The 26,010-nt window shown below is 47.5% G+C and overlaps 1 protein-coding gene across 1 annotated transcript in view; it reads right to left on the reverse strand.

Annotated features, from left to right (window-relative positions):
* ZNRF3 (zinc and ring finger 3) overlaps window positions 1–24,210 on the reverse strand; it is a 171,470-nt gene extending 147,260 nt beyond the window's left edge. Inside the window, exon 1 of the mRNA XM_007490489.2 lies at window positions 23,666–24,210. Within this exon, the coding sequence (XP_007490551.2) occupies window positions 23,666–23,959 (294 nt within the window). The 5' untranslated portion in view covers window positions 23,960–24,210. The remainder of the gene's footprint in view (window positions 1–23,665) is intronic.
* Window positions 24,211–26,010: the final 1,800 nt, after the last annotated feature.

Raw genomic sequence — 26,010 nt, forward strand, 5'->3', positions numbered from 1 at the left:
ACTTATGAGTGCTTCAAAGGGAAGACCATCATGTACCAATTTCTAAGCCCAGACAGGGAGCAATTAAGAGCTGGACAGAACTTTGCACCGTAGGATCATGCTCTTCCATCCAATGAGCATTGTTATTTAAATAAGACGAATGAGTGTTCCCAAGACACTCATACCTCAGATTTCTAAAACCCATTGCACATACCTTCACTTTCAATTATCCTGAGACAACATTTGCAGCTAAGGGCTAGTTAAAGGCAGAAGAGAAAAATTCTCAGGTTGGGCCTCAAGTGATCAGGAGCTTGCTAGGGTCACCACCCTAGCACCAAGATTTGTCTGTCAGCTCTGCAGCCCTAAGGGCCCAGAAACTCTATCGAGATCTGATGAAATGATTCACCATATTCTGAGAAATCAAATGTATAAAACAGGGGAAAGGGGGGCAGCTGGGTAGCTCAGTGTGTTGAGAGCTAGGCCTAGAGTCGGGAGGTCCTAGGTTCAAATCTGACCTCAGACACTTCCCAGCTGTGTGACCCTGGGCAAGTCACTTGACCCCCATTGCCTAGCCCTTGCCACTCTTCTGCCTTGGAGCCAATACACAGTATTGACTCCAAGACGGAAGGTAAGGGTTTAAAAAAAAAACAAACAGGGGAAAGGAGGGAGGGAATAAGCACATATTTAGTGCCTATTATTTTCCAGGTGTTAGATTAAGTATTTTACAAATATGATTTCATTTGATCTTCACAATAACCCTTGGGTTCTTAAGTAGGAACCCCATTTTGCAGATAAGGAAAGTGAGGCAGTTAGAGGTGAAGTGACTTGCCCATAGTCACACATCTAAGAAGTATCTGAGGCAGAATTTGAACTCAGGTTCTTTTTGACTACAGGTCCAGAATTCTCTACCCACCACTGCACCAACCAGCTAACACAGTAGTGCCAACATATCAACTAAAGATATGTCAAGGAAGACAACCAGGTATCAGTCATATACACAGGCTACTCTGAACAAAGCTAACAGGAAGCCCCTTATGATCAGCAGAACTGGTTGAAATACTGCTCTCAGTTTCTCCTTGGCCACATTTCCAAAAGGAGCTGGTTGCAAGTGTTCAAAAATGAGCCTTCAGAGTCCAGAAGCTCCTGGAATCCTGGAACAGTGGTTCTGGGCCTATTTTAACTAAAACCAAATATCCTAAGTCCAATTTGGGAACTAGAACCCTTGTATGATAGGAAACAGGATAAATCAAATCAAGTGCACCAGTTCAAACCTCAAATAGGCCACTTGTTTTTAGGTGACCCCTACCTCTCTCCCCAACCAGCCCAAAGCCATTCCACAGCTCAAACTCAACCCACTCAGTCCAGTACATGTCCTGTTGGATCCAAGTCAGTTCCACATGTCAGATGCCTGTTCTACACTGAATCAAGACTTAAGATGCTATCTGGTTTAAAAGCCAGATGGAAAGAGGGTGCAGATGATGTGGACAGTGGAAAGAGCCGAGAACTTGAAGCCGGAAGAACTGAGTTCCAATTTCAGATGGGCCTCAGAGATAGGTCTTGGAGCCTTCTCAAAATTAGGACTGAAGGAAATACTAAGTGCTTATATTAGGACTTCCTTGTTTCCTGTCCTTACTCTCGTAAGCACTACATGGCCAGGCTAGTGTACGGAAAGAAGCCTGCCTTCAGACCTGAGAAATGCCTGATCGCCACCGGCTTCAAGGAAGAGTGGCCAACGTAGTGATGTGCTTCTCTTTGTAAAACTGGCAGGAGCCACCGCTTATGGAATGGACGTGCATGTTTTTCACACCCATAAGCAGGCCATGAGGACTGAAGGGGTCGTGGCATCTTTTCACATACTCAATTCACTCCCTTGTGAAGGGGTCACAAAGGGACAGCCATGCCAACAAGTCTGCAGTTGTGGAAAGAGTACCAGCTCTGCCCCACTTTAATGGTGTCAACAAGCTCCTCTATAGAAAGACTGCCATTTGCCTCTCTGTATTCTTGGTGCTTAGCAGAGTGCTTAATAAAGATCTACTGGCTTTCTAAATCCATTTCCTCAGCCATAAAACGGAGAAAATTCACAGTGACACTAGCTACTTGCTTAACAGGGCGGTTTGTGGGGAATCTCATTGTAAATCATGAAGCGTTATGCTAATTGTAAGGTTATTCCAACTGCCTGCATAGGGCATCTCTCCACTTGGATGTCTTTAGTACCACAAACGGACTGTCCCAAATTGAACTTTCCTTTCCCCAAAAAATCTTTTTTCTCTTTAGAGCTCATCAGTGGGATCCATAACATCGACATCCATTTCCCATGTTAAAAATCCAAGTGTTATCTTTGATTCTTCTCCAACTCTTCTAACCAGTGGACAATAAGTTACCCCGTCTTGGAAATTCCTTCTCCTCCATGGATCTGTCCTCCATCCCTCTGCTCTCCCTAACCCCCCATAGAACACAGCAAGAAGCTCTTAGCAAATCATCTTCCCACCACCACGCCCCCCCCCATTCCAATCCATCCTAAACATTAATCAGTCCGTCTTTTGTCAAGAACAGAGCCACACCTCATGATGGTTCCCTCCTACCAGGGGGGTCCAAGGCCCTTCACAAACTAACCAGACCCAATTCTTCCAATTATCTCAATGCCCCCCTTCTCATATGCTAAGTTCTAATCAAAATGGACTCCCTGCTCTTCCTTACCCTGCACCTTCCTACTACCTTAATTCTGTTCACTGTCTGCCATGCTAGTTCAAATAAAATGCCATTCTCTTCCTCAGCCTTTGTAGTTTCTAGACATTCCAAAAAGTTCTAATTAAATGCCACTTCCTCTCAAATAAGGCAGCCAGGTGGCACAGAGTGCAGGGCCAGGAAGATTCATCTTCATAAGATCTGGCCTCAGACACTTACTAGCTGTGTAACCCTGGGCAAGTCACTTAACTCTCAGTTTCCTCATCTATAAAATGAGCTGGAGAAGGAGAGGGCAAACTTCTTCAGTATCTTTGCCAAGAAAATCCCAAATGGAGTCATGAAGAGAAAGATATAAAGATTAAAGATATAAAGAAAGGACTAAACAACCTCTTCTCAAATAAGCCTTTCCTCCATCCATCCTCCTAGATACATTATGAACATTTCCTCAACTCAAACACACAAAGCATTTTATTTTAATCTCTTGTGCCCTTCTGTCCCTGTGCCCAAAGAGCAGAGATGGGGACCTCTGTATCATCTAAGCTTAATATCTACTCTCTAGAGGACCTACTAGATGCCTATTCAAATGAACTCTCTACATTCACAGTCATTTCTTCTTTCCACCTTCCTTCTAGACTCAGCTCAGATGCTCATCCATTGGCACCAGTGTTGTTCTCTCCTACAATGTATCCTTATTTATCCCGGTGCAGAATCAAAATTCTTTGAGGGCAGGGACTGTCATTTTTTTTCCATTTCTATCCCCTAAGCACTTTAGCACTTATACTATGCCTTATACACACTAGATACTTGGTAAATATTTGTTGGATTCTCTCTGGCAAAAACTACATCCTGAACTCACTTCCCTTGTGCCATTCAGTTCATTTACTGGAACTTCTCTCTCTCTAGCCAAGTAGTATATACCTGTTAAATAATGCAGTCTGCTTGCTCAGTGTTAACATTTATGAAGGAAAAGAGGCCACAAAAGAAATATCATGGATACAAAAACCAAATTAAAAATGATCTACCCTACTGGTGCCCTTCAGTGGCACCCTAGAAAAACCAAACATCTAAAAAGATCAAAGCTGATATTATATTTTTTAATTTTTTTTTTGAAACTCTTACTTTCCATCTTGGAATCAATACTGTGTACCAGTTCAAAGGCAGAAGAGTGTTAAGGGCTAGGAAGTGACTTGCCCAGGGTCACACAGCTGGGAAGTGTCTGAGATCACATTTGAACTGAGGACCTCTGGCCTCAGAGGTCTGGCTCTCAATCCACTAAGCCAGCCAGCTACCTCACTGATATATTTAAAACACCATCTTCCGTCTAAAGCTCTCGAGAGTAGTAACACAGTGGAATCAAAAGTAATCTAAAATTCATCTTTGTTTTTTTCCTAGACAAAGCCTTATACTGAGACTAAATATACCAAGAGGTTCTAATTCAATTATAGCGTATCACTATCTTATCTTTATTACACGTGTATATGGCCTTTTACTTTCAAAGTATTGCTTGAATGACCCAGGATGTGCCTAGCTAACAACACTGTCAACTCTGCAAGAAGCTGTATCAACAATCCTATAAATACTGTTAGGAATGAGCCTTCAGAGCACAAGCATCTATGCCAAATTAAAAGAGCATTCAGAATCAAAGAACTGGAAGGGCCCTCCAGAGATCAACCAGCCCCTCATCCCCGCTCATTTTACAAATAAAGAAACTGAGGCCCAGAGTGACTGACTTGGTATTTCTGTCATTCAGCACAGTGCCCAGAACTTAACAGGCATTCAATAAATGGCCCAGTCACACCAAGCCCATAGACCTATGACTTTAGGGGAGTCCCTTAACCAAGGATCTGACCACACATCCTCTGAAGTCACTTCCAGTCCTCCAGCTAAGATTCTGCTGCCTACAGGAGTTTTTTAATCAAGAATTCCGGTTTTAAATTCAAGCTCTCCTTATAAAAATACCAAGGAATCCACTGAGGCAAAACAAGTCATGGCCTTGTGCACTAGCCACACCAAATCCAAATTAAACAGCTCCAAAGGTAAATTCCCTGAAGGTTTGGAAAGGCAGCATGGGCTAGATGGGCTTCCATCCCAAGACCTGGGCTCCTCCTTATTAGTTTAAGTACACAAGCTAAAGGGTCACTGATTAGCCTCAGTTGCCTCTTTGGTAAGAATGATACCGTACCACCTGCCTAATGCACCTCCCAGGATTTGTAAACCAAGTCTTAAGGAATAAGAGCACTTCAGTATGCAGAAACAAAGGTGGGCCTTGTATTAAAACACCAACAAACACCTGCCAAACCCATTCATTCATAACAGCATCAGCCTGCTTGGGCCTACTCCCTGACATACAAATCTGTCTCTGCACAATGACTTGACCCCTGATCCCTAGCGGTAACTAAGGGACAAACAATATCCCAAGCCATCACTTCCAAACAAGCTGTCCCATGATCACTGAGGGATGCTTGCAAGATTAAGAATGAGCAGAAGATGGCTTTTTCCTGGTTGCTGCCCTACCTGATCACATGAAATAGCAACAGTGAGTTTAAGAGCTCTGATTATTTCTCAAGCTATGCCTTCCCTCAAAAACATTGTCCTAAATACTGAATCTCTACTGTACTACTGCTAAAGAACATACTAACAACAACTAAAACTTCTCCCTCTCATGCTCCCTCTGTCTCCAAGGCCTCCCTGGGGCCACTAGTTATCACTCAGTGAAGTGGAGAAGTAGGGGGGGGTTTAAAGCACAGCTTTTCAGTCAGGAGCCCTGCCTGGTGAACTCTCCAGACCTCCTCTCCCCAATACCTACTTCTAAATGTACAAAATAGAGAGGATCACAAAGGAAACCAATTATGTTGAAAAGTATCTATACTATTAGGGACACAGACCCCAAATATGAACTCCTGCTCTAATCCAATCTGAAGTCCTGCAAGTGTATCTGCCTGCCTCGGGTCACCCTCAGATCTTCCTCAGAGGTTACCATCTACTGGCTCATTTCACTTCCCAGAAAGGATTTTCAAAATCGCTAAATGAGGGGGTTACAATACTGAGACCTGATGGTCCTCTGCAGGTCTGACATTATGGTACAGTGGAGAAAGCATTCTAAGTGGAGGCAGAGGGAGCAGGTTCAAAACTTGGCACTGCTACATAGTGCCTGGGTGACCTTGGGCAAGTCATTTAACTTGTCTCAGCCTGTTTCCTCCTCTATAAAAGTTCAAAAGCTTTGTTTCCCTTGGACTAGACTAAGGTGCCTTCCAGCTCCAGCATTATGACTCAAACTTTTCTGATTTATAATATTTAAAGAGATACTGTCAAAGGTACTGCCGGTGGGGAAAGACAAAACGAAGGCACCGTGTGTCAGAGGCTGGCAACCCTCGAGGAGACAGTTCAGATCCCTCACAGGAATTTCCACAGTGAGTCTGAAAGTTTTCAGTCAGCAAGTAGGTGTGCGATAGACCCTAATCTTAAGTGTGCTGGAAATAGTGCTACCCTCAGGGATCCAGAAAACGTCCAGGGTTGTCTCCAACACAGAGTCCCTGTGAGACCTTGGCTGGGACCTCTCTCTGGATCAATGTTTCCATCTCCAAAATGGGGAGAGTACTTGCCTAACTCATGAGATTGTTGTGGGGAAACTTCCATTTGTGTGCTACTTTAATGAGAAAATAACCTGCCCCCTGAAAGTCTGGGGACCAACACATCGACTATACTTCCAAACGAATGCCCTTTAGCCACTAAAAGCTACAGATGATGCACAGAGGTAAGGAGACTTTACCAATCAGAAGGGTCAACCCAGTGTTTGCTGTTACAGTTAAAAAACCTGCTGCAGAGTCACAAAAGGAAGCAAGGATAAGCTGATGGGATAAAAGGAAGGCCTTTGCACGAGGAAGAACTTTTGCTCTAGTGTGAAAAAAACTCAGAGAGAGAGAGCACACTAGAATGATCTAAAGCTGCCTATAAATATTTGAGAACATCAAAGGCGGTCCTGTTAAATTAAAAATGCTGTCACACAGATAGGAACTAGCCTCTAGCACTGCCAGCTTCAACACGCGAGAGCCTCTGATCTGAGGAGCAAAGGCCTGGCTCCTCCAGAAACTGTATTCACCAAAGAAAAAAGCAAACCAACAGTTGAGTTTTAATAAGGGCATTAAATACCTGGCGAGTGAGCTAATTAGAGTTTAACTCTTTCAAGACTGGCAGAGCTCTCAAGAACACTATAGGCCAAGTTCCTCTACAGAATCCAGGGGGGAAACTCTAATAATAGCACCTTGAGACCTAAAGTCTATCAATTCTCTAGGTCCCTTAAAGGTGAAAGGTAAACAAAGGCCGTCTCAGCTGTCGTGGCAGAGAGGATAGCAGCTTGTTTAGGGGTCAAGTTTTTCTCACCTCCACTTGAGAAGTTTCCTGTCTCTACTCCTCATATTCAACTTCCACAGTCCAGGGCCAGCAGAGTTTAAGATTAGTTTTCGAAGTTCCCTGATTTTCCCTTTGGTGAAGTGGCTAAATTATAGACCTGGAATCCGGAAGCCAAGGGTTCAAATCTGGCTTCGTACAAAGGACTGGTTACAAGCCCCTGGTAAGGAAATTCTGGAACCTCACTAAAGCTTTGGTTTTCTTATCTGTAAACAAAGAGGTTGGACTCCATGGGCCTTAAGGTCTTTTACAGCTTAATCCCTAGAAGCCTATGAGTAGAAGGAACATCTTCAGTATATTTCTGATGCCCTTTTTTTAAACATCACTGCCACTCCCTCTAACCCTCACAACAAACAGTCTAGTCAAGCCAAAAGCACACAAGGCTATGTGAAAGCATCTGCACCTCCAAGCCAGCATTTCTCTGCTGAGAATCAAAGAGTTTGCCAGAAAGAACCCTTCCTTAGTTTACTCTCTGACGCTTGGCCCTTAGAGGGAAGGGTCCCTCAGCTTCCTCGCCCCTGTGTGTCCCTGCTCACAGTAGGTTCTTCCTTTGCAAGAGAAGCAGCCTAGTACAGTAGAAAGAATATAAGCCTGACAAACAAGAGCTTGGTTTCCAATCTCAGATTTGACGATCCTTATCTCTGTGAGCACAGGCACCTAGACCTCTTGTATTACTGACCCCATTTTAGAGGAGGACACCGATGTTCAAAGAGATGATTGGTATGGGATGGAAGGAGAATGTATGTCAAAGCATCTGTGTTATTAGTGATTACCTGAAGAGCTTCCCCATCAGACACCATAGGAAGTTACCCAAGAGCCTCTGATCCCTCTGTCCCAGGCCACTCCTCACTGTGTGGCCCAACCGCAGCTCTGCCAATCCTGGCTCCCTCCGAGCCCTCGGGTGCTCTTCTCATCACCTCCAGTTCTAACAGTCTAAAATCTCTAAGGAAGGAATAAAAACTGCATTTTTTTTTCCTCCAGAAAAAGACAGCTGGCTGGCAGCGCTCTATTCTATGCTTCCAGGAGCCATGATTTCCCACAGCCCCCCCCCCCCCCCATGAGTCCTTCCACAACTTAGTAAATAATTGTCAGGCGTTCTATACCCAAAATGTTTGAAGAGATCCTGTGACTGACCTGGCCGTGGCCTCTTCCTGGATTCTTGGGTCCATTTTTGTCACTGGGAACATACCTGAGAAGCCATGTTTACCTTTACTCCCAACTGCCTTTTCTGAATTTCTTGCTAAAACCAGCATTAGAATAAACCAACCCCTCTGCTTCTGCATGTCCTATTCTAACATCAGGATCCAGCTGTCATCCCACCCCCTTCTCCTTTGGGGGAGGGCTCAGGCTGACCAGCCTTCAGGCCCCTCTCAGCTCTGTCCCAATGACAGTTCCTTCCTGATAACACCCCCCCCCCATTTTCAGTTCCTTCCCAGAGTTATCTTCCTCCATTAGAATGTAAGCTCCTTGAGGGCAGAGACCATCTTAATTATTGCTGGTATATGTATGCCCAGCCCTTAATAAATGTGTGCTGCCAATAATAATAATAATAATAACAACAACAATAATATTGATAGTGGTAACCACAGCTAGCATTAGCAAGGCATTTTAAGGCTTGCAAAGCACTTTACAAATATAATCTCATTTGAACAACCTGGAAGTAGGTACTTTTATCATTCCCATTTTATGACAGCTAACAAGGCAGGATATGAACCCAGGTCTTCTTGACTCCGGATCCTGCATTCAATGTCCTGTACTCCTAACAGAAAAAAGAGATTCTGAGCTATTTATTCGAAGCAGAAACCATTTACAAAGCAGCAACTCTAGAAACTCTAGACACAGCATTCACTGGAAGGGAAGAGTACAAGTAGTTGGTGTAGAGGGACAACATTCCCCCCCACGCAAAGCATACAGGATCCGGGAAGAGGGTAAGGTGGGAAGAGAAGCCAAAAAAGCCAAGGCCTGCCTCTTGTTCCCATTTTTAAGTCAAGTCAATAATATGTATTATTTGGGGGATTAAGACTAATAAAGTATTTGCTTTGGGAAAAATGAAGATTGAATTAAAAGCTGAATTGGCTTATGCTTTCCATGGGCCCCACATAATTACAATGCCAGAATACAGCTCCTCAGGTGTCCCAACAGCCCAGGGTGCCTCAGTTCAACCTAGAAAAGGCTTTAGCTCTGCATTTCCCTCTCAGAACATGTTCCTAGAGCCATACAGCATGTTGTTAGCAAAAACCCCAAGTGTGCAGAAATCGCTCTAAAATATGCCTAGTAAACAATACCTGTGAACCTCCCCCCACACACACACACGTGTGCACACGCACACACCCCACGCTCTACCTCAAGGGCCAGAGGACAGAGACTCAAGAGCCCGTCTCTCTCCTCTGAACCTCTTCCATATTTATCATCTGTCATTCTCCTTGGTGGCAAATATGATGGAAACAATCCGACCTGCAGCATTTCACCAATGAAGGGGCCGAGAAGGCATCATCCACCAGAGAAGCCATGGGTTGATCACTCGATAAGGCAGAACAATCTTGGTTTAACACAAAATACTCAAAGACCAGAGGGCTGGGTCAGTTTTCCTACAGAAGACCCACGGAAGGCTCAGGACAAGGCTCAATCGGTGAGACGGCAGGCAGCACTGACGAACGTTGGGAGGGGAGGCAGGAGGATCCTTGTCTCCTGACAGCACACAAACCTCAGGAATCCAAAGGCTGGGGTTCCAGGGTTCCAGCCGAGCCAGTGCCTTTGACACTCGATGCACAAGCCAACTCTCGGGGCTGCTGGGAGGAAAGGATTCCATAAAAGATGAGCTCTGACAATGGCAGTTTGTGAACCAGTTCCACAATCCAAAGGACAAGAGAGAGGTGAGGTGGGCAGCGTAGCACGGAACCCAAATTTGGGACCAAGTCAAAGACAAGGTCTGGCTCTTTCTTAACCCTTAGATAGAGCGCTCTCGAGAGGTATCTGTAATGGAATCAAGGTAAATACTCACGCTGTGGCCCACAGACCCCAGGGCGCTCCTTTCTTCCTTGTGAGTTCAGCGCATGGCTTACAACTTCTCTCTCCTCCAAATCCTGCCCTCAGACTAGTCATCTTAACATAGATATTGATTCTCCCTCAAACACACTAACCCCTCAGGTCTTCAGCCTTCTCGCCTCCCTATTCCACTTCAGGCACACACAAAGATGGTTGTAACTACAAACTTGCTACTCCTACAAATGTATCACCTCCAAGTTAAAAAATTCTGGAATCCTCTTATGTGGCAGCAACCTTTTCACCTCCCTGCTTTCCCTTACATCACCTTTATCCTCAGCAATACCTTGGCCCCTTCATTCTCTCCCTGGCTATCTCTACTGCACTAGCCACCACTTTCTCCTCTTCTCCCTGTCTTGACTCCTTGGTGAACCAACTCTCCACTGTGGTCCTTTCTCGAACGCCTAGCCCCAAATAGTGTTAATTACGCCCAGCCAAGCCTAAACCTTGGGCCACAACCATCATTTGTCTCCAACACACACGTGCTACTGAATGAGGATGGAGAAATTCATGTAACCATTTTGATTGGATCCACCACAAATTTATATTAATAATCTGAACTGCATCCTCGCTGTTGCTCAGCAATCCTACTACTCAGGTGTATAGATCTCTCCCTTATCAAGGCTCTCTCCCACTGTCCACAGTGGCTCTTCTAAACTTTCTCATCCTACCTCAAACCCCCATTACTCCTCCCTCCCCCACTCTCTCAGCTGTAAGCCTCCTATTTTACCCCCCAAATGGAGGCCATTCACTGTGAATTCCCTTTTCTTTTCTCTTCGTCATCTCCTATTACTCAGGTGCCTTCTGCCACACTCTCCCCTCCTATTCTCACATGATGAAATGGGATCACTCTTTACAAAAACTGACCTTTCTACATGCACAAGTGACTCCAAGGCCATCCCATCTCTTCCAATAGATTGCCCTGTTATTCTCACTTGATGCCCACTTATCTTTCACTTATTTTCACTCTCTCCCCAAAGAGCGGCTCATTCCCTTCTGCCTACAAACATGCCCAGGTATCTCTCCTGAAAACTTAATCCTTCCATTCCTTCGGGTCCATGTCCTATATCATCCTCTATCTCTACGGCAGGTGCGTCCACTTCCTTCTCCTTTTCTTAACTCCAGCTTCCGACCTCCTCATCCTGCCTGCACTACTCCCTCCAAAGGTACCCATGATTTCCAGGTGCCCAAACTGATGCTCGTTCTCCTGAGGCTCTCAGCAGCTTCTGCCATAGTTGATCTCGTCTCCTCTGCTGGATTCTCTTCCAGGTTATCATCTCTAACTGTCAGCATCTGAGGGTTCCCCTGGACCCTCTGCTCTTTTCCCTCTCCACTACTTCATCTAGTAATCTCATCAGCTCTCACAGATTTGATTACACTTCTATGCTGATGATTTGCAAATCAACCTTTCCTGCAACTAGCTGCTCTACTGTTCTTGAATCTCCAACTGCCTTTCAAACATCTCAAACTACAAGTCCAATCAATAGGATCTTAAACACAACTTCTTATCTTTCCCCCAAGCCCTCCCCCTCCCCTACCTTTCTTATTATTGTCAAGGGCAACTAGACTATTGTCTAGTCCCTCAAGTTCACGAGCTCTCCACTCTTCCACTATGCCCCCTTCTGAGTCACTGGCACCCCCCTCCTCTAGTGCAGGCCCTCATTGGCTCATGCCCAGACTATAGCCGCTGCTGCTGGGGGGGGGGGGGGTGAGGAGGGTGTCTGCCTGCCTGAAGTCTCTCCCCACTCCAATCCATCTTCCATTCAGTCACTAAAGTGATTTTCCTGAAGCACAGGCTGATCACTTGACCCCTCTCTTCGATTAACTCTAGTAGCTCCCTATTGTCTCCAGGAGCAAATTAAAAATGCTCTGTTTGGCATTCAAGGCCCTTTATGATCTGTCTCTTCCTACCTTTCCAGCCTTCCCATACCTTACTCCCTAACATGTATTCTTAGCTTCAATGAACCCAGCCTCCTGGCTGTTCCATGACCAAGATCCCCATCTCTCGGCCTAAGACATTCTCTCTGGAAGTCCCTCATGCCTGGAACACTCTCCCTCCTCCACTCCAACTATTGACTGCTCTGCCTTCCTTTAAAATAAAATCCCACCTTCTACAGGAACCTTCCCCAACCCCCCTTAATTCCATTGCCTTCCCTTGGTTAATTGTTTCCTATGTTTCCCATCCATAACTTGCTCTGTAGATTTGTCTGTCCCTTGTCTCCCCCATTGGAGTGTGAGCTCCTTGAGGGCAGGGACTGCTCTTGCCTCTTTTTGTAGCCCCAGGCCTTAGCACAGTGCTTGGTATATAGCAGTAGCTTAATAAACATCAATCTATCATTCTCCTTTCAATCCCACTAATCACAATCTGCCAAAAGAGTTTTTTAACGTTTTCAAAGTTTTTGTTAATGCCTTCTGTTTCCAAGATTGCATTATAATGTCCATGGTCCCTCTCCCTGCTGGAGAGCCATACTGCATGTTAAATGCCAACTTTTGGAGAAGGAAAGTCGGCACAACTGATCCATACACGGAAAAAGTCTAAAACTCTGAACACCATGAAAGGGCTGTGGTCCTCCTGCCCCCACGGGGGAGTCTTCTCATCTCTCCTCACCAGATTCCCCTTTGACCTCTATAACTTTGTCAGGTTCACTTTGGGTTCATTGGCTTGTTGTTCCTTCCATCTCCATTGCTGTGGACGCCCTATGCTTTCTCTCCTTAGCTCCACCTCGGTTCAGGTAGCTCTTCCGTGGCTTCTTTGTATCCCCATTACACACATCATTCCTTACAGCAAAGCCATTTTACACTGAGGTACCACACTGCAGCTGATGGGTACTCCGTTTGTCTCTAACTCTTGGCTATCACAAAAGTGCTGTTAAGATGTTCCGGAGGACAAAGGGCCTTTTTTCTTATCAATGGCTTGATGCCAGTGTAAGCCCTGTAATTCAGTCTCTGGTTCAAAAGGTGCATGCATTTTAGTCACTTTATTTGCAAAGCTCCCGCCAAGTCTTCTCTTCAAACCAATCCTCTGGAGTATCTGCTCAAACCATAGGGTCCTTCCTCTAGATTTCTCAATGCTGCAAGGATAAAGGCTAAGCTATTATCTCTCACTAGTTATATGGCAGCCCACCCTACTGGTTCATGTCCTAACTTGCTTTACATAGATGGGATTTTGCTACTTTTTATAATTAAAAATAAATTTGGTTTTTGGCTAGTTTTGTAGTTTGGTTTTGAGATAATTGGCAACACCTTGGAGGTATTGCAAAACACTGTTCTTTGGGAAACAAATTTAAAGACTTTATTCACATGTCTAACACTGTATTTGTGCTAAAATGCCAAAATAGTTAGTGATGGGAGAAGAACTCTATTTCCAGCAGGATGGTCATGAAGGTCACTCATGCTGCTTGGATGAGTAGAGTCACCAACCACACAGTGCTTCCAAGAAGTCATGGAACCCCCAGGCTTCCCTAAACCTGTCCTCCCATGAGGCTCTCCAACACACCAGCCATTACCACCTGCCCAAAAGACCCACCCTTCAGGACACCTGGGCCTTTCCCTTAGCCCTGCAGGGGAATCTTCCTGAATGTATTAGCTCCCCAAAGTCTCTTGGGAGCAGGGGGGCCATTGTCTACCGTTTCTACTTGTATGCCCAAATGCACAGACCATCAGTCAGCTGATAAACATTTAGGCAACATCTGCTATGAGGCAAAAGCATGAACAAACTGATGATGAGAAAGACAACATACAAACAATACATGGACAGGATAAAATGGAAGTAATCAATAGAGGAAAAGCACTAGAAGCTGGCCAGCAGCACAGGTGTAATGGAGAAATCCAAAGAAGGACAGAGTCCAGCTGAGTAGGAAATCAGGAAATGGCTGGCCTGGGCCCATCCTGGCAGCTCAGGGGTCCAGAAGGACAGGCAGAGGCTACTGATTTGAGTAGGAGGGCTGATTCAATGGTGCAGAAAGATGAGATTTCCCACATCCATCAATGCAAAGCAGCAGTGATTCTGGAGTTTACAACCTTAAGAGCTCTCGAAAGACTCTCCAGAGCAGAGAGGTAGAAAAATTGCCTGAGGTCACATGGCTAATGTGTGTCAAGCAAAGCCTGAACCCAGAGCTACTTCCTGCCTCTCCACTTGAGGTTTACTGTATAAGAATGGAATTAGACTGTTCCTAACCACATATAGAAATATTTTCCTAAAGAAATCGATCTGGATTTCCAAGTAAGATATGCCAGAAACATCCTCTCCAGGAAGTAAGATCTTCTTGCCTGTTGATGCATGCATGGGAAGAAGAAAACACCACAACACCACCAATGGGACCAAACCAAAAGAGCACCCTGGACTGTGCAGTCCGGTAACCTGAATTCAAATTCTGGCTCCACTACATGCACGAAGCTGGACAATCCCAAATTCTTAAAATCTCTGCTGTAGACCTCTCCAAGGTCCCTTCCAACTTAATATTCTTGACTCTACCTGGAGGACCGAGGGAGGGAAGCATGGATGTTCAAAGTCTGGGGTAAACTGACAGCATAAAAGGATGGGAAGGGAGGTGGACAAGGAAATTCCCAACAGCAGGCAGGGAAGGAAATAAAGAGTTCCTGTGGTTGCCTGAACATGCATTGGGGATGCCTATACAGGCTGGGGATACATAACTCAAGCTGTATCTATATATTAAAAGGCCCAACTTGAAACCCAGAGAAGATTAAGAGTACAAAAAGAAACATCTACAAAAAAATGTGTTATCTAAGTATAAAATTCACATCTCAATAAGGGTGTATGAAACCTATTATTTTCTACAAGATTTGCTTATGGGGCTATGAACATTTTCCTTAGGAAAATCTTAAACTGCTTCTGAACTACTCTACCCCCCCCATCCCATTGCTATTTTTGAACCCCTTCCTCCCCCCCAAAAGGTTGCCATAACAACAAAAGTACCAGTCACCAAGTTTTATAACCACATCCGCCAGTCCTTGGCATGCTAAGAGCATGTGCCAACTTTGTTGTCTGTAGGGCATTCTTGGCCACGCTACACAGCAAGCTATAATCAAGGCAGAAACCAGTCTATTCGTATAGCACTAGTCTCAACATAAATATTCATTAAATGGGAAAACCTATGGTGATGCAATGTTGAGACTGCAAATTTAAACACAAGAGTCAGGAAATGCAAAAATTACCACCACAACCAGAGCCTTCAATCATCCACACTCTAAAGAGGCATACTTAATGCTGGAACCTTCAGCTGGACAAAAAGAGACTGAAATACTCTTAATAGGGGAGACAGAGAACACGGCCAGACCCTTTTAAAATAGAAAAACTTAAACCTAATACTAAATATTAGCTTGCAGTTCAATCAACAATTATTATGCTATTATGGACAAGGTCATATGCTGATTAAAAAAAAAAAGTTGTCCTCCTCATGGCACTTTGAAGGACCACAATCCCAGTAGATGGTGGTCCTCAAAAAGGGCCATGAGGAGGACAAGACTGTCTTCTTCCCCAGTCCCCCATCAGCAGCTAGGTAGTACAGTAGATAGAGCACCCAGTCTGGAGTCAAGAAGATTCATCTTCCCAAGTTCAAAGCTGGCCTCAGATGCTTCCTAGCTGGGTGACCCTGGACAAGTCACTTCACTGTGTTGGCCTCAGTTTCCTCATCCATAAAGTGAGCTAGAGAAAGAAATTGCAAGCATTCCAGGATCTCTGCCAAGAAAACCCCAGAAGGGCTCCTGAAGAGTCAAGTACAAAACACCTCCTTCCTCACCTTGAAGATCCTGTCCTCCAGCTCTTGAGGTTACTCTGTATTAAATGAATGCACCTGTGTACTTACCCTCCTTCTCAAAGTTCCTCACAGCCCACTTTCAGGCCACAGTCCTTTTGGCTTCTGCCTTTGTATCCTGAGGCCTAGCACCCCATAGGGCTTAATGTTCATTGACCTGATTTAGACTTGGGCAACCAAAAAATCGAACTTAGAACCCTCAAGTTGATTCAGAAATACCCTGGGCCTGAAGACATCCTCCTTGAGCTCCCAAAGGGCAAAGGCTCTGGTTTCTTTCCTCAGTCTTCCCAGCCCAGAGTAGGCACTTAATAAATGCTTGTGATTTTAATTTAATTCCATCCTAGAAGCAAGGCCTAGGCCTTAGGTTCCATCAATCCTCACTCCCTGACATCCCACCTGTTAAAAAAAAAAAAGATCTAGGAAGTAAGGCAGCTAGGTGGCTCAGTGAACAGAGAGCCTGGAACCAGGCCCCAAGTTCCAATCTGGCCTCAGACACTTCCTAGCTGTGTGATCCTAGGCAAGTCACTTAACCCCCATTGCCTAACTCTCACTGCTCTTGTGCCTTGGAACTAATACTTCATATCGATTCTAAGACAGAAGGTAAAGGTAAAAATAAAAAAGATCTAAGGAAGCTCTCTAATAGTTTAAGCACCCATATGGGTACTCCCAGTTCAGGTTCTAGGTAACCATAAGAATTAAGTTCCTTCATGCTGGAGTAAAAAGAGCAGAAGCTGGGGAACAATTTATACAGAGAACGACACTGTAAAGGCAAATAGCTTGGAAAACCTCCAGAACTTGGATCAATACAATGGCTAAGGCAGTTTCCCCAGGACCAGTCAGGGCCCAAAAGGAAGCATGGCCCTTGGTCTGTTCGGCTTGGCTATGCTTATTGATTTTGAGGGGTTTGTTTTTCTTTATTAAAAAAAAAAGGAGGGGGAAGGAGTTGGGGAAAATGGAGAGCTGCCAATAGTGTTGTCAAAGGAAATAGAGAGGGTCACTGAAGCATTTTTGAAATGCACAGAACATAAAACACGGACGAGCAGGGCAGCTTTGAAAGCCATATTAAATTTAGTACATGTATTTTTTAAAAGCAAATCACACCTAACAACAATCCATGACTTCATAAATAGGCTTCTTCTATTCTAATCTGTATATGGATATTTTTTTAATTCAGAATAAAACAACCATACAACATTTTTTACAATGACTTCCTGGATGGCAAGAAATGGTTTTGCTTTGTAGTCCTAAGGCCAGGGACACTGTTAAATGCTTGCATGACCAAAACTTTTAGGACCAAATTTGACTGTACTCTTTTCCCATACTTAAAAATACAAAGGCACACCAGGAATCTTTCTCTGTCATCCCGGAACCATCTGTGCCTTCGGCAGAGGGCACAAGCAAAGCTCCATTTCCAATGGGAATGCACTTCCATGTCAAATCTCTGCCCGGACCAGAGCAGTGGGTTCAAATTGTTTCTAAGGTGACAATAAAGTCCATAGAGCTGTTTTCTAGATGCTCGAACAGACCTAACTAATGGCTCCAGAAGATATGGGGTGGATGGGAGAGAAAAATTAACCCCCTTTAGATCACAACTATGCAAAGACAGATGTGGCTCTTTAAAAAACTCCCACCTCCCTTTGCCTGATTATCTAGAGTCAACATCCAAAGTAGAAGAAGTAAGTCTGACTTGAATTCATACAAGCGAACTCACATCCCTTCCATTCCATTTGATTTTTGCCTGGCCTACACTGAAAAATGGGGGGGGGGGGGTAGCCTGAGTGGATGAAGAGCCCAGAGGTTCTGGGTTCAAATGTGACCTCAGACACTTCCTAGCTGTGTGACCCTGGGCAAGTCACCTAACCCCCATTGCCTAGCCTTTGCCCCTCTTCTGCCTTGGTACCAATATATAGTATTGATCCGAAAGTAAGGGTTAAAAAAAAAAACAAAGCCTCAGTAGGCTACAAAAAAAAACAATCCCAAACAATGATCTGCCTCTAAGAGAAGGGTAGGACCAGAAATGACCCAATGTGCATTTCTACTACATATCTGAAGGGAGGCCTTTCAAAAGAAAAATTAAACAAAGTCACTAAACTCCTGGGACAGACATATCATTCTGTCCCCTCCCCCACAGAGGGCCTGCTCAAAACTCTTTTGGAGAGCTCTCCCTTTCTGCACAGCAGGCACCTGTCTCAGGACAAGTGAGGCTTCTATCATGAGTCATCACAGGACAGTAGACGTAAAAAGAGCCTTACAGCTCACCTAGGCCCCTTCATCTTTTAGGGGAGTCGGTCCTGGACCCCTTCTGGCAGTCTGATGAAAACTATGTACTCTTCAGAGATTATGAAGAAAACTAATCATACTGAAATGTAGCTCCAAAATATTAAATCAACAAGTTCAGGGACCCCAAGTTAAGTACCTCCAATCTAGTACAATATTCTGACATGTCACAAGTAAGGAACCCAAGGCCCAGAAAGAGTGATTTCCCCAACATTTCAGTCTAGGTTCCTTGATTCCAAATCTAAAAATCTGATGTCAGAGCTAGAAAAAGCCCATAGCAGTTACTTAGTCTGACCTTTCCCAATTTACCAGGAGCACATACAGACCACAAAGAAGGCTACTGATCCTAGTAAGCTTTCAAAAGATCAGCAAAATCTGTTTGATTTGACACCCCAAGTTTCTAAGCAAATACAATAATGTCTGCTGGGGATGGAGTGAAGAGAGAGGAAGGGAAACCCATCTACCCGAAGGCCATGGTTTAAGTTATAAAAATACTAACTTCTCTCCTTGAACCAAATTAAAAAAATGGAACCAACTGACCTAATTCCCCTCTCACTATCATGAGTCAACATACCAACTCAAAGCCAGACTTTAAACATTTCATTCAAGTTACTGGCAGAACAAAGAACGTCTGATTTGTATTTCCCTCCTTCAGGAGGGAACTATGATAACTACAAAAAGCTCCATTAGCTCAGAAGGTAAAACAGTAAAGCTAATGTAATGTGCTCTCAGTTAGGAGAAAGAAGGGGAAAAAAAGCCTATGGGTCTAGGAATTATCCTGTGGCGTATATGTCCCTGGGCCACACTGGGCTGCCTAATGTCCCGCAAAGAAAAGTGGTTCCTTGAGCTATGAGAACAACTGGTTAACTGAGTCAAGGTCTTTGGAAGGAAGTTAGAGAGAAGAAAGGACCCTTTGGGAAAACACTCAGGTTTCCAACTTGCCAGTATTTCTCTAGCCAAGAGTTTCCCAAATGGCTTCTTAATATCTGGGATGGCAGAGAACTGTCTAAGAAGGAGGTGTCTCCTATCAGAAATCCCTTCCAAAGCCAGATCAAGGCAACTGAATCTCTGAGGAACAGCGGTGGGATAGTCCCAGTCCCAGAGTCCTCTCCCCAGACCTGGCACACTGACTGTCCCAGTCCTCAGAACAAATCAGATCCCTCAGAGAAGAGAAACACTGTAAAGGTTTTTATTAGTGGAAGTTCTGATTCTCTCTCTGCTTGACGGTAACCAAGTCTGGGTCCCCTTTGAATCCCTACAATAATCGTGAATAAGTATTCCAAGGTTCATCCAACTAGGAAAAGCAGCCAGTCAAGGCCAACATCACTTTAAGGCTCCTAGCTGCTCTGAGGCTCTCTATGCCTGAATACAGCGAACATTTAGGTTAATGGAACATTTCCTTAAGAAGTCAAAGAGAAGGGACATCTGGCGCAGCAAGGAATGAACAAAAGGACAGTAACCTCCCTCGATAAGGTCGCCGTCCCCTGGAACAACAGACCCCATATAGCAGGTGTCCCCCCAACTCTCAGGGAAAGCTCAGCATGGCAACTGGTGGAAGAACACTAACTAGGTCTGAGATCTGTGCAAGATCTTGGCTGGTCACATCAGCAAGGCACTTCCAGGTCTCAATTTCTCAACTGTCTCTTATAGTCTCTTAACTCTAAGTTTCATCAAAATGCCACCTCTCTGGCCACTTGCAGACCCACATTCCAAAGCCATGAGAGTCACCAGTGGGAAACAGAAAAAGCAAGTTTGAGGACAGGTTATTCTCTGATTATTGATCACACTGGAAAACTGAGCTCAGCTAAGTCACTGCTTCTAGAGCAAGTCATTAATGAAATATTCAACTCAAGGTCCCTCAAAAAACTTGCCTGCATTATAAAAGTTATTAATAACACTTAAAACACCTGACAGCAAAAGAGATCTCAGAAATTCCAAAGGGGTCCTTCAATACTATTACAATTTCCTGACTTCTGCAAAAAAAAGGGGGAGGGAGGCACGTAGCCCTTCCATTTCTAGCCAGATTCCCACCAAACTTGGGGTAGAATAAAGGAAAAAAACCATAATCTGGCCTCCATAATCACACTGATCCCCAGCCTGGGCTCTGCCACTTCCAAACTTCCTAGGCAAGCCATGTTACATCTCTGGGCCTCAATAACCTTATCCATCAACTGGGGAAGCTATTTGCAGCCTGAGTATTTGTGAAGGTGTTCCAAACCAAAAGCCAATGTCCTTCTCCCTTTCAGAGATGAATGAATGTGCAAGTTTTTTCTAGCCATCCACAAGCCCTGGCCGAATCCAAGTTCAGATAAGTCGAGCTCTCTTTAGAGGCTCTGGACCTTCCACACGACCCCTGAATCTAGCACTTGTCCATAGCATATTCCTGAGCAACAATGGCTCTTATTCTCACTGCAGCTATGGGGAAATTCTTTGAACAATGATGGGACTATTTGTTATCTTTCTGTCTTTCCCAAAGCACCCAGGAAACAGCTGAATAATTGTCAACTGATTATAGAGGCCTCCCCATCTCCATCTAGTCAATCAAATAACAAGAAGGGGGTGGGGGGGGGGCGCCATGACACAATTTTTTAAGATCACAGTTCCTGTCCTCAGGCAGCTTCCATTCTTCCAGGAGGCCTGTGCACAGAGGCCTCAATGGTCCTCCCAGCACTCACCAACGCTAAGGAGGTGCCTCATCCACACCTGGCACAATGAGTAACCAGAAAAACCATTGTTACTCAGCAACAACAAGAGGTACAGGAATAGCTCAAATTCCTCAAGGAAAGATGATCTGCACACCATAATTTTCCCCATCCTCTGTTTCCATCCAAAAGGTTGTATTTCCCCGACATGAAACCTAGAAGGTCCAAAAACAAAATGCCTTCAATGCTGGGCATGTGACAGCAACACTTAGCAAAGCCTCCAGTCATAAAACATGGAAAACTACAAATGTTTCTCATCTGAATGCTTAATTTTAACTCCAAGACATTCACCAATCTGGTGTTGTACTTGTACAACCTAAATCCAGTTCAGCTGCTGGCATGCAATTGTTACATTAGAGCCCAAGTCCATTTTTAGAGGTCCACAAAGCCCAACTTAAAATAGAGATGAAAGCCGGTGTTTGGTCATGGTCTACACCGCTGACGCACCAACGACAGGGCACAGAAGTCCTTTTTCTACAGGCGATAACTGACTTAGTTAACTCCTATCTAAACATCCTCTGCTTTCTTCTACTCTTAAGACCAATCCACAACACAAAAACCCAAACACTGCGTTTAAGTTATATAAAAACTGATTGCTGGATTCCTCCGACTGCCCAGCTTCTCTCCAGCCTTTCTAAATATTTGACTTTCTAGAGAAATGCACTTCCACTTTAAAACAGGCTTTCATCTCTGCGCATGCAAATGTTTCTGTTTGTTTAACAAACCCATAGCCCTGGTCTTGATTTAACATCACTAGCCATGGGCCGGCCAATGCCAAGTCTCAAAGCGGTTCAGATAATGAGCTCATTAACAGTAACTAATTGGTCCAGTGCTGAAATATGTATCAATATGTCTAAGAAGAGGAGTTTGGACGGGAGGGAGGGAGGGAGGGGGAATCCTCTAAAGCCAAACAGTGGAAGCATGCTCCAACACCAAGGTCCAGAAATAGCCCAGGGCCAGCGCTTGGTGCAGTTAGGAGAAATGAAGTCCCAGAGAGCCCCAAAGAAGGGAAAGCAGAATTCCCAGCTACCTTCCAGGTCCCTGGGCCAGGCGGACAAGCCCCCGCCCCCCAGGGCTGTGGGAGATAGCCTGTATATACTAAGCGCTGGTCCAGCCTCAAGGCGCTACTAGCTACCAGCAAGAAACAAAGAAGTGACAGCAGGGAGGAGGACCTTTGGGGGCCACTAAGGAGCCCGGCATCCAGGGCGGCTCTCCAGGTCATTCATTCTCCAGGACTGGCTGATGGAGATGCCGCCGCTGCCGCCGAGGTTTAAGCCTTCAAAGCTCGCGTCCCTGTCCGGAACCCAGCTTTCCTCTTTTCTCCCCGGCGGGAGGGCAGCTTTCAGTTCCCAGGTAAAGCGGCTGTCTCGCCTCCCTACTCTGGCCAGGTTTTCGCTTTTCTACACACGCGCGCGCACGCACGGATGGCTGCAGCGTGCAGATCCATCCTGAGGGACAGGCAGGCAGCTGTTTAGAAACCTGGGCCGAAGCCTGGCCAGGTTTAGCCCAGAGCCCAGTGCTGATGCGCTCGGCTCCGAACGCTTCCTCGTGCCTGCCTCCCTCCCGTCTTAGGAGGCCAAGGGAGGCCCCAGAGGGAGCCCGGGGCCAACACAAAAGCGGGGAGGGGGCGGCTCTGAAGTGGAAGCCCGGGGCCCAGTGATTAAAGACAGAGCCCTGCGCCCAAGGGCCGCCCCGCAGCCCCAGCTTCCCAGGCAACCCTGAGGAAATACCGCGGAAGTCCTCTTCTCTTTACTTAGGGTTGTTGACTTACTTTTTGGGGCCAGGCTAATGGCCCACAAAAGGCGCTAGATAAGCACTTCAAAAGTCTCCAGAGAATAAAGAATGGCCTCCTTCTGCCAAATTCGCACATTATCTCTCCTCAAAAGGAGAAGTTAGGAGCGCCGGGGGGGAAACGGCTAATTTGGTATTCAGTGAAGAAGCGGAGATTAGCTCCCAGCCCCGGCAGGCACGACTGACCACGGGGAAGGAAGGCGGACCTCACAAGCTGCCCCACTCCCCAGTCCAAATGCCCAGGGGAATCCCAAGGAAGCCGATGGTGTCTCCCTTGGGGGAGGCTTCCCGGGGCAGCTTTCCTCTTCCGTGCAGAAGGCCGAGGACAAGCGCCCCGGGGCTCCTCCGAAGAGGGGGTTCTGGCCGAGTCACCGGGCATGCTCCCCGGACGAAGCTGCCAGAAGTAAAGGCCATAATTATAACGTGATTAAGACCTGTGAAGGAGCCTCTTCCAGCGTTCCCAGTGCCAGGGTCACGCCGGTCCTGGCTGTCTCTTCCGCTCACCCGGCACACCGGGCAGGTCCCGGGAAGCTTGGGCAGAACCTCAAGAGTCTGCACCTGGGAAGTTGGGGGGCGAGGGTGCAGCCAGCCCCACCTCGCAGAGGGGTCTGCCTTATTATCTAGCCCCCAGGAGGAGGAGAGCAAGTCCGGGTCAGCGGGGACTTGGACTCCGAGGTGACACCCAGGTGTCCCCAGGAGGGCTCCGATCCCTCGGAAGGAGCCCCCCGGCCGGGCTTTCCCAGAGCACCTAAGGGACCCCTTCTCTCCCAGCCCCGGGTTACCTGCGTCCCAGCAAAGAAGCGGAACGAAGGGCTCCCGTCCTCCCTAGGGGACGGTGGGTCACTGGGGCCGGACCCCCGAGCTCGTCCCATCCCGGAGCCTGGGGAAGGTCCCGCCGTGACTGCGGGGGGAGGGGGGACGCCGGAGCTCCAGGAGTGCGCGGCCAGCACGGACCCCCGCCGCGGCCCCCGAGCCCTCCCCACGTGCAACGGCGCCACCGATCCGTACCTGCACGATCTCGCCCTCGGCGCTGAGCGTGGCCCCGGCCCGGGAGAAGCGGCCCGTGAGGCCCGTGGTGTACGTGGTGTAGTCGCCGCTGGGGCTCGACTCGAACAGCACCACCTCCACGAACGCCGTCTCCTTGGCCCGCGCGGCGCCGGGGCCCGAGGCCGCCAGCAGCAGCCCGAGTAGCAGCGGCAGTGGCCGCACCGCGCCCCGGGCCCCGGCCCCGCCGCCCGGCAGGCCGCCCGGGGGCCGCGGGGGCGGCCGGGCCCGGGGACGGCGGCGGCGGCGCGGCCTCATGGTCGGGCGGCGGCGGCGGGAGGGCGCGGAGGGCGGCAGCGGCGGCCGGGCATAGTCGCAGGGAGGAGGAGGCGGAGCGGCGGCGGCGGGGGCGCGGGGCCGGGGCGGGCGGGCCAGTCGGTCACAGGAGCTCCATGGCGGCGGCGGAGGTGGCGGAGGCAGCGGCGGCTTTGTGGGGCTCAGGCTCCGCTCCGAGGAGGCTCCCGGAGCCGTCGCGCCTCGGCCCTTTCATCGGCTCCACGTGAGGGGTTATCCCCGCCCCCCAGCGCCGTGACCCGCTCGGCCCGCCCCGCCCCGGCCCCGCCCCCGGGGGGGACAGGGCAGCCGGGAGGGCGCGCGGCCCGGCCTGGAGCATGGCGGAGCGGAGTCTGCAACAGCCCAGCCGTAGCAGCGGCCCTGGCCTCCTAGCGCCCCCTGGGGGACGGGGCAGCTGGAAGGTCCGGCCTGGAGCCCTACGGAGTGGAGTGGAGCCAGCACCAGCCAAGGCGGAGCAGCGGCCCCGGCCTCCTAGCGCCCCCTGGGGGACGGGGTAGTAGGAAGGCCCCATCTGGAGTACGGCCCAGTAAAGTGGAATAGAGCCTACAACCTCCCAGCTTCATGGCGCCCCCTGGGGGACGGGGCAGCAGGAAGGTCCGAGCCCAGCCTGAGCTGAGGCCCCTTGGGGGACGGTAAAAGGAGAGTGCAGGATCCAGGCCTGAGCCCAGACAAGCCTCCCAAGCTCGGGCTCCCAGCCTCAAACTAGACTGGTAACCCCGCAGACCAAGGCCACTCCTTCTCCCAGCACAAGGGACCCCTCCTCATTTACCTGGCGAGCCCCCTCAACCAAAGCTCCCTGAGGCCTTGAGCCACTAGAGGCGCTGCCCCTGCCCCGCCCAGCAGGGCAAGCCCTGAGCTCAAGTGGCTGCCCCCCCCCATGGAGAGGGCGGGGCTTTAGCCTTCCATAGCCGGGACACGTGGCCATAGTGGAGGAGGAGCCATTGGTGGCCACTGGTGACCATTAATAGAAAGATAATGGAGCCATTAATAACCATGAATAAAAGCGTAGTAGCCAGTAATGACATACTAGAATAGTAGCTTTTAATGACCCCTAGTAGAAGGGTTATAGTAGCCATTAGTGACCTAATACTAGTAAAGGAGGAGAAGCAGCCACCAGTGACCATTATTAGAATAGTAGCTATTAGAAGTCAGCTGGGTAGCTCAGTGGATTGGGCCAGGCCTAGAGATGGGAGGTCCTGGGTTCCAATCTGACCTCAGACACTTCCCAGCTGTGTGACCCTGGGCAAGTCACTTCACCCCCATTGCCTAGCCCTTACCGCTCTTCTGCCTTGGAACCAACACACAGTATTGACTCGAAGGCAGAAGGTGAGGGTTTAAAAAAAAAAAGTAGTAGCCATTAGTGACACATTAGAATAGTGGCTATTAGTGATCATTAGTTGGAGGGTGTCCACTAGCAGAGGAGGAAGAGTAGCCAGGGCAGCTAGGTGGCACAGTGGATAATGCACTGGCCCTCGAGTCAGGAAGACCTGAGTGCAAATCTGCCCTCGGATACTTCCTAGCTGGGCCTACATTTGCCTCTCTTTCCTCCTCTGGTAAATGAGCCGGAGAAGGACGGGTCAAATCACTCCACTGGAGTCACAGCGTTGGACAGGACTGGACCCCAGTAGCGGCCACGGTGATCCTTCCTAGTGCAATCGTAGCCGTTAGTGACCACTGGCACCAGGGACCCGCTTTTAGAGGCAGCCAGAAGTAGCTCTCTCTGAGCAGCGGCTGGTCCTACTCCCAGCACTTTGGGTGTCCAGCATCCTCACTACTGTGGATTCAAAGAAAAACCAGAGCAAGGACCCTGGCATGGAGGATCACCAAACAAACAACTGGGGTAAAGCCAGCCACCGCGCGTAAATAGCAGGGCAGGGAGCCTTAGCGATCCTCTAATGGTCATCACCAGGGATGGGTCAGTGGTTCCTGACCTCTAGCAGTGAGGGAGAAGCTGGTCACTGTGAGTAGTGACAGAGGAACCATTAGGCACCATTAGCAGTGGAGAATTAGTGAGA

This window comes from Monodelphis domestica, chromosome 3 (genome assembly GCF_027887165.1).
Source record: "Monodelphis domestica isolate mMonDom1 chromosome 3, mMonDom1.pri, whole genome shotgun sequence".
Taxonomy (NCBI): domain Eukaryota; kingdom Metazoa; phylum Chordata; class Mammalia; order Didelphimorphia; family Didelphidae; genus Monodelphis; species Monodelphis domestica.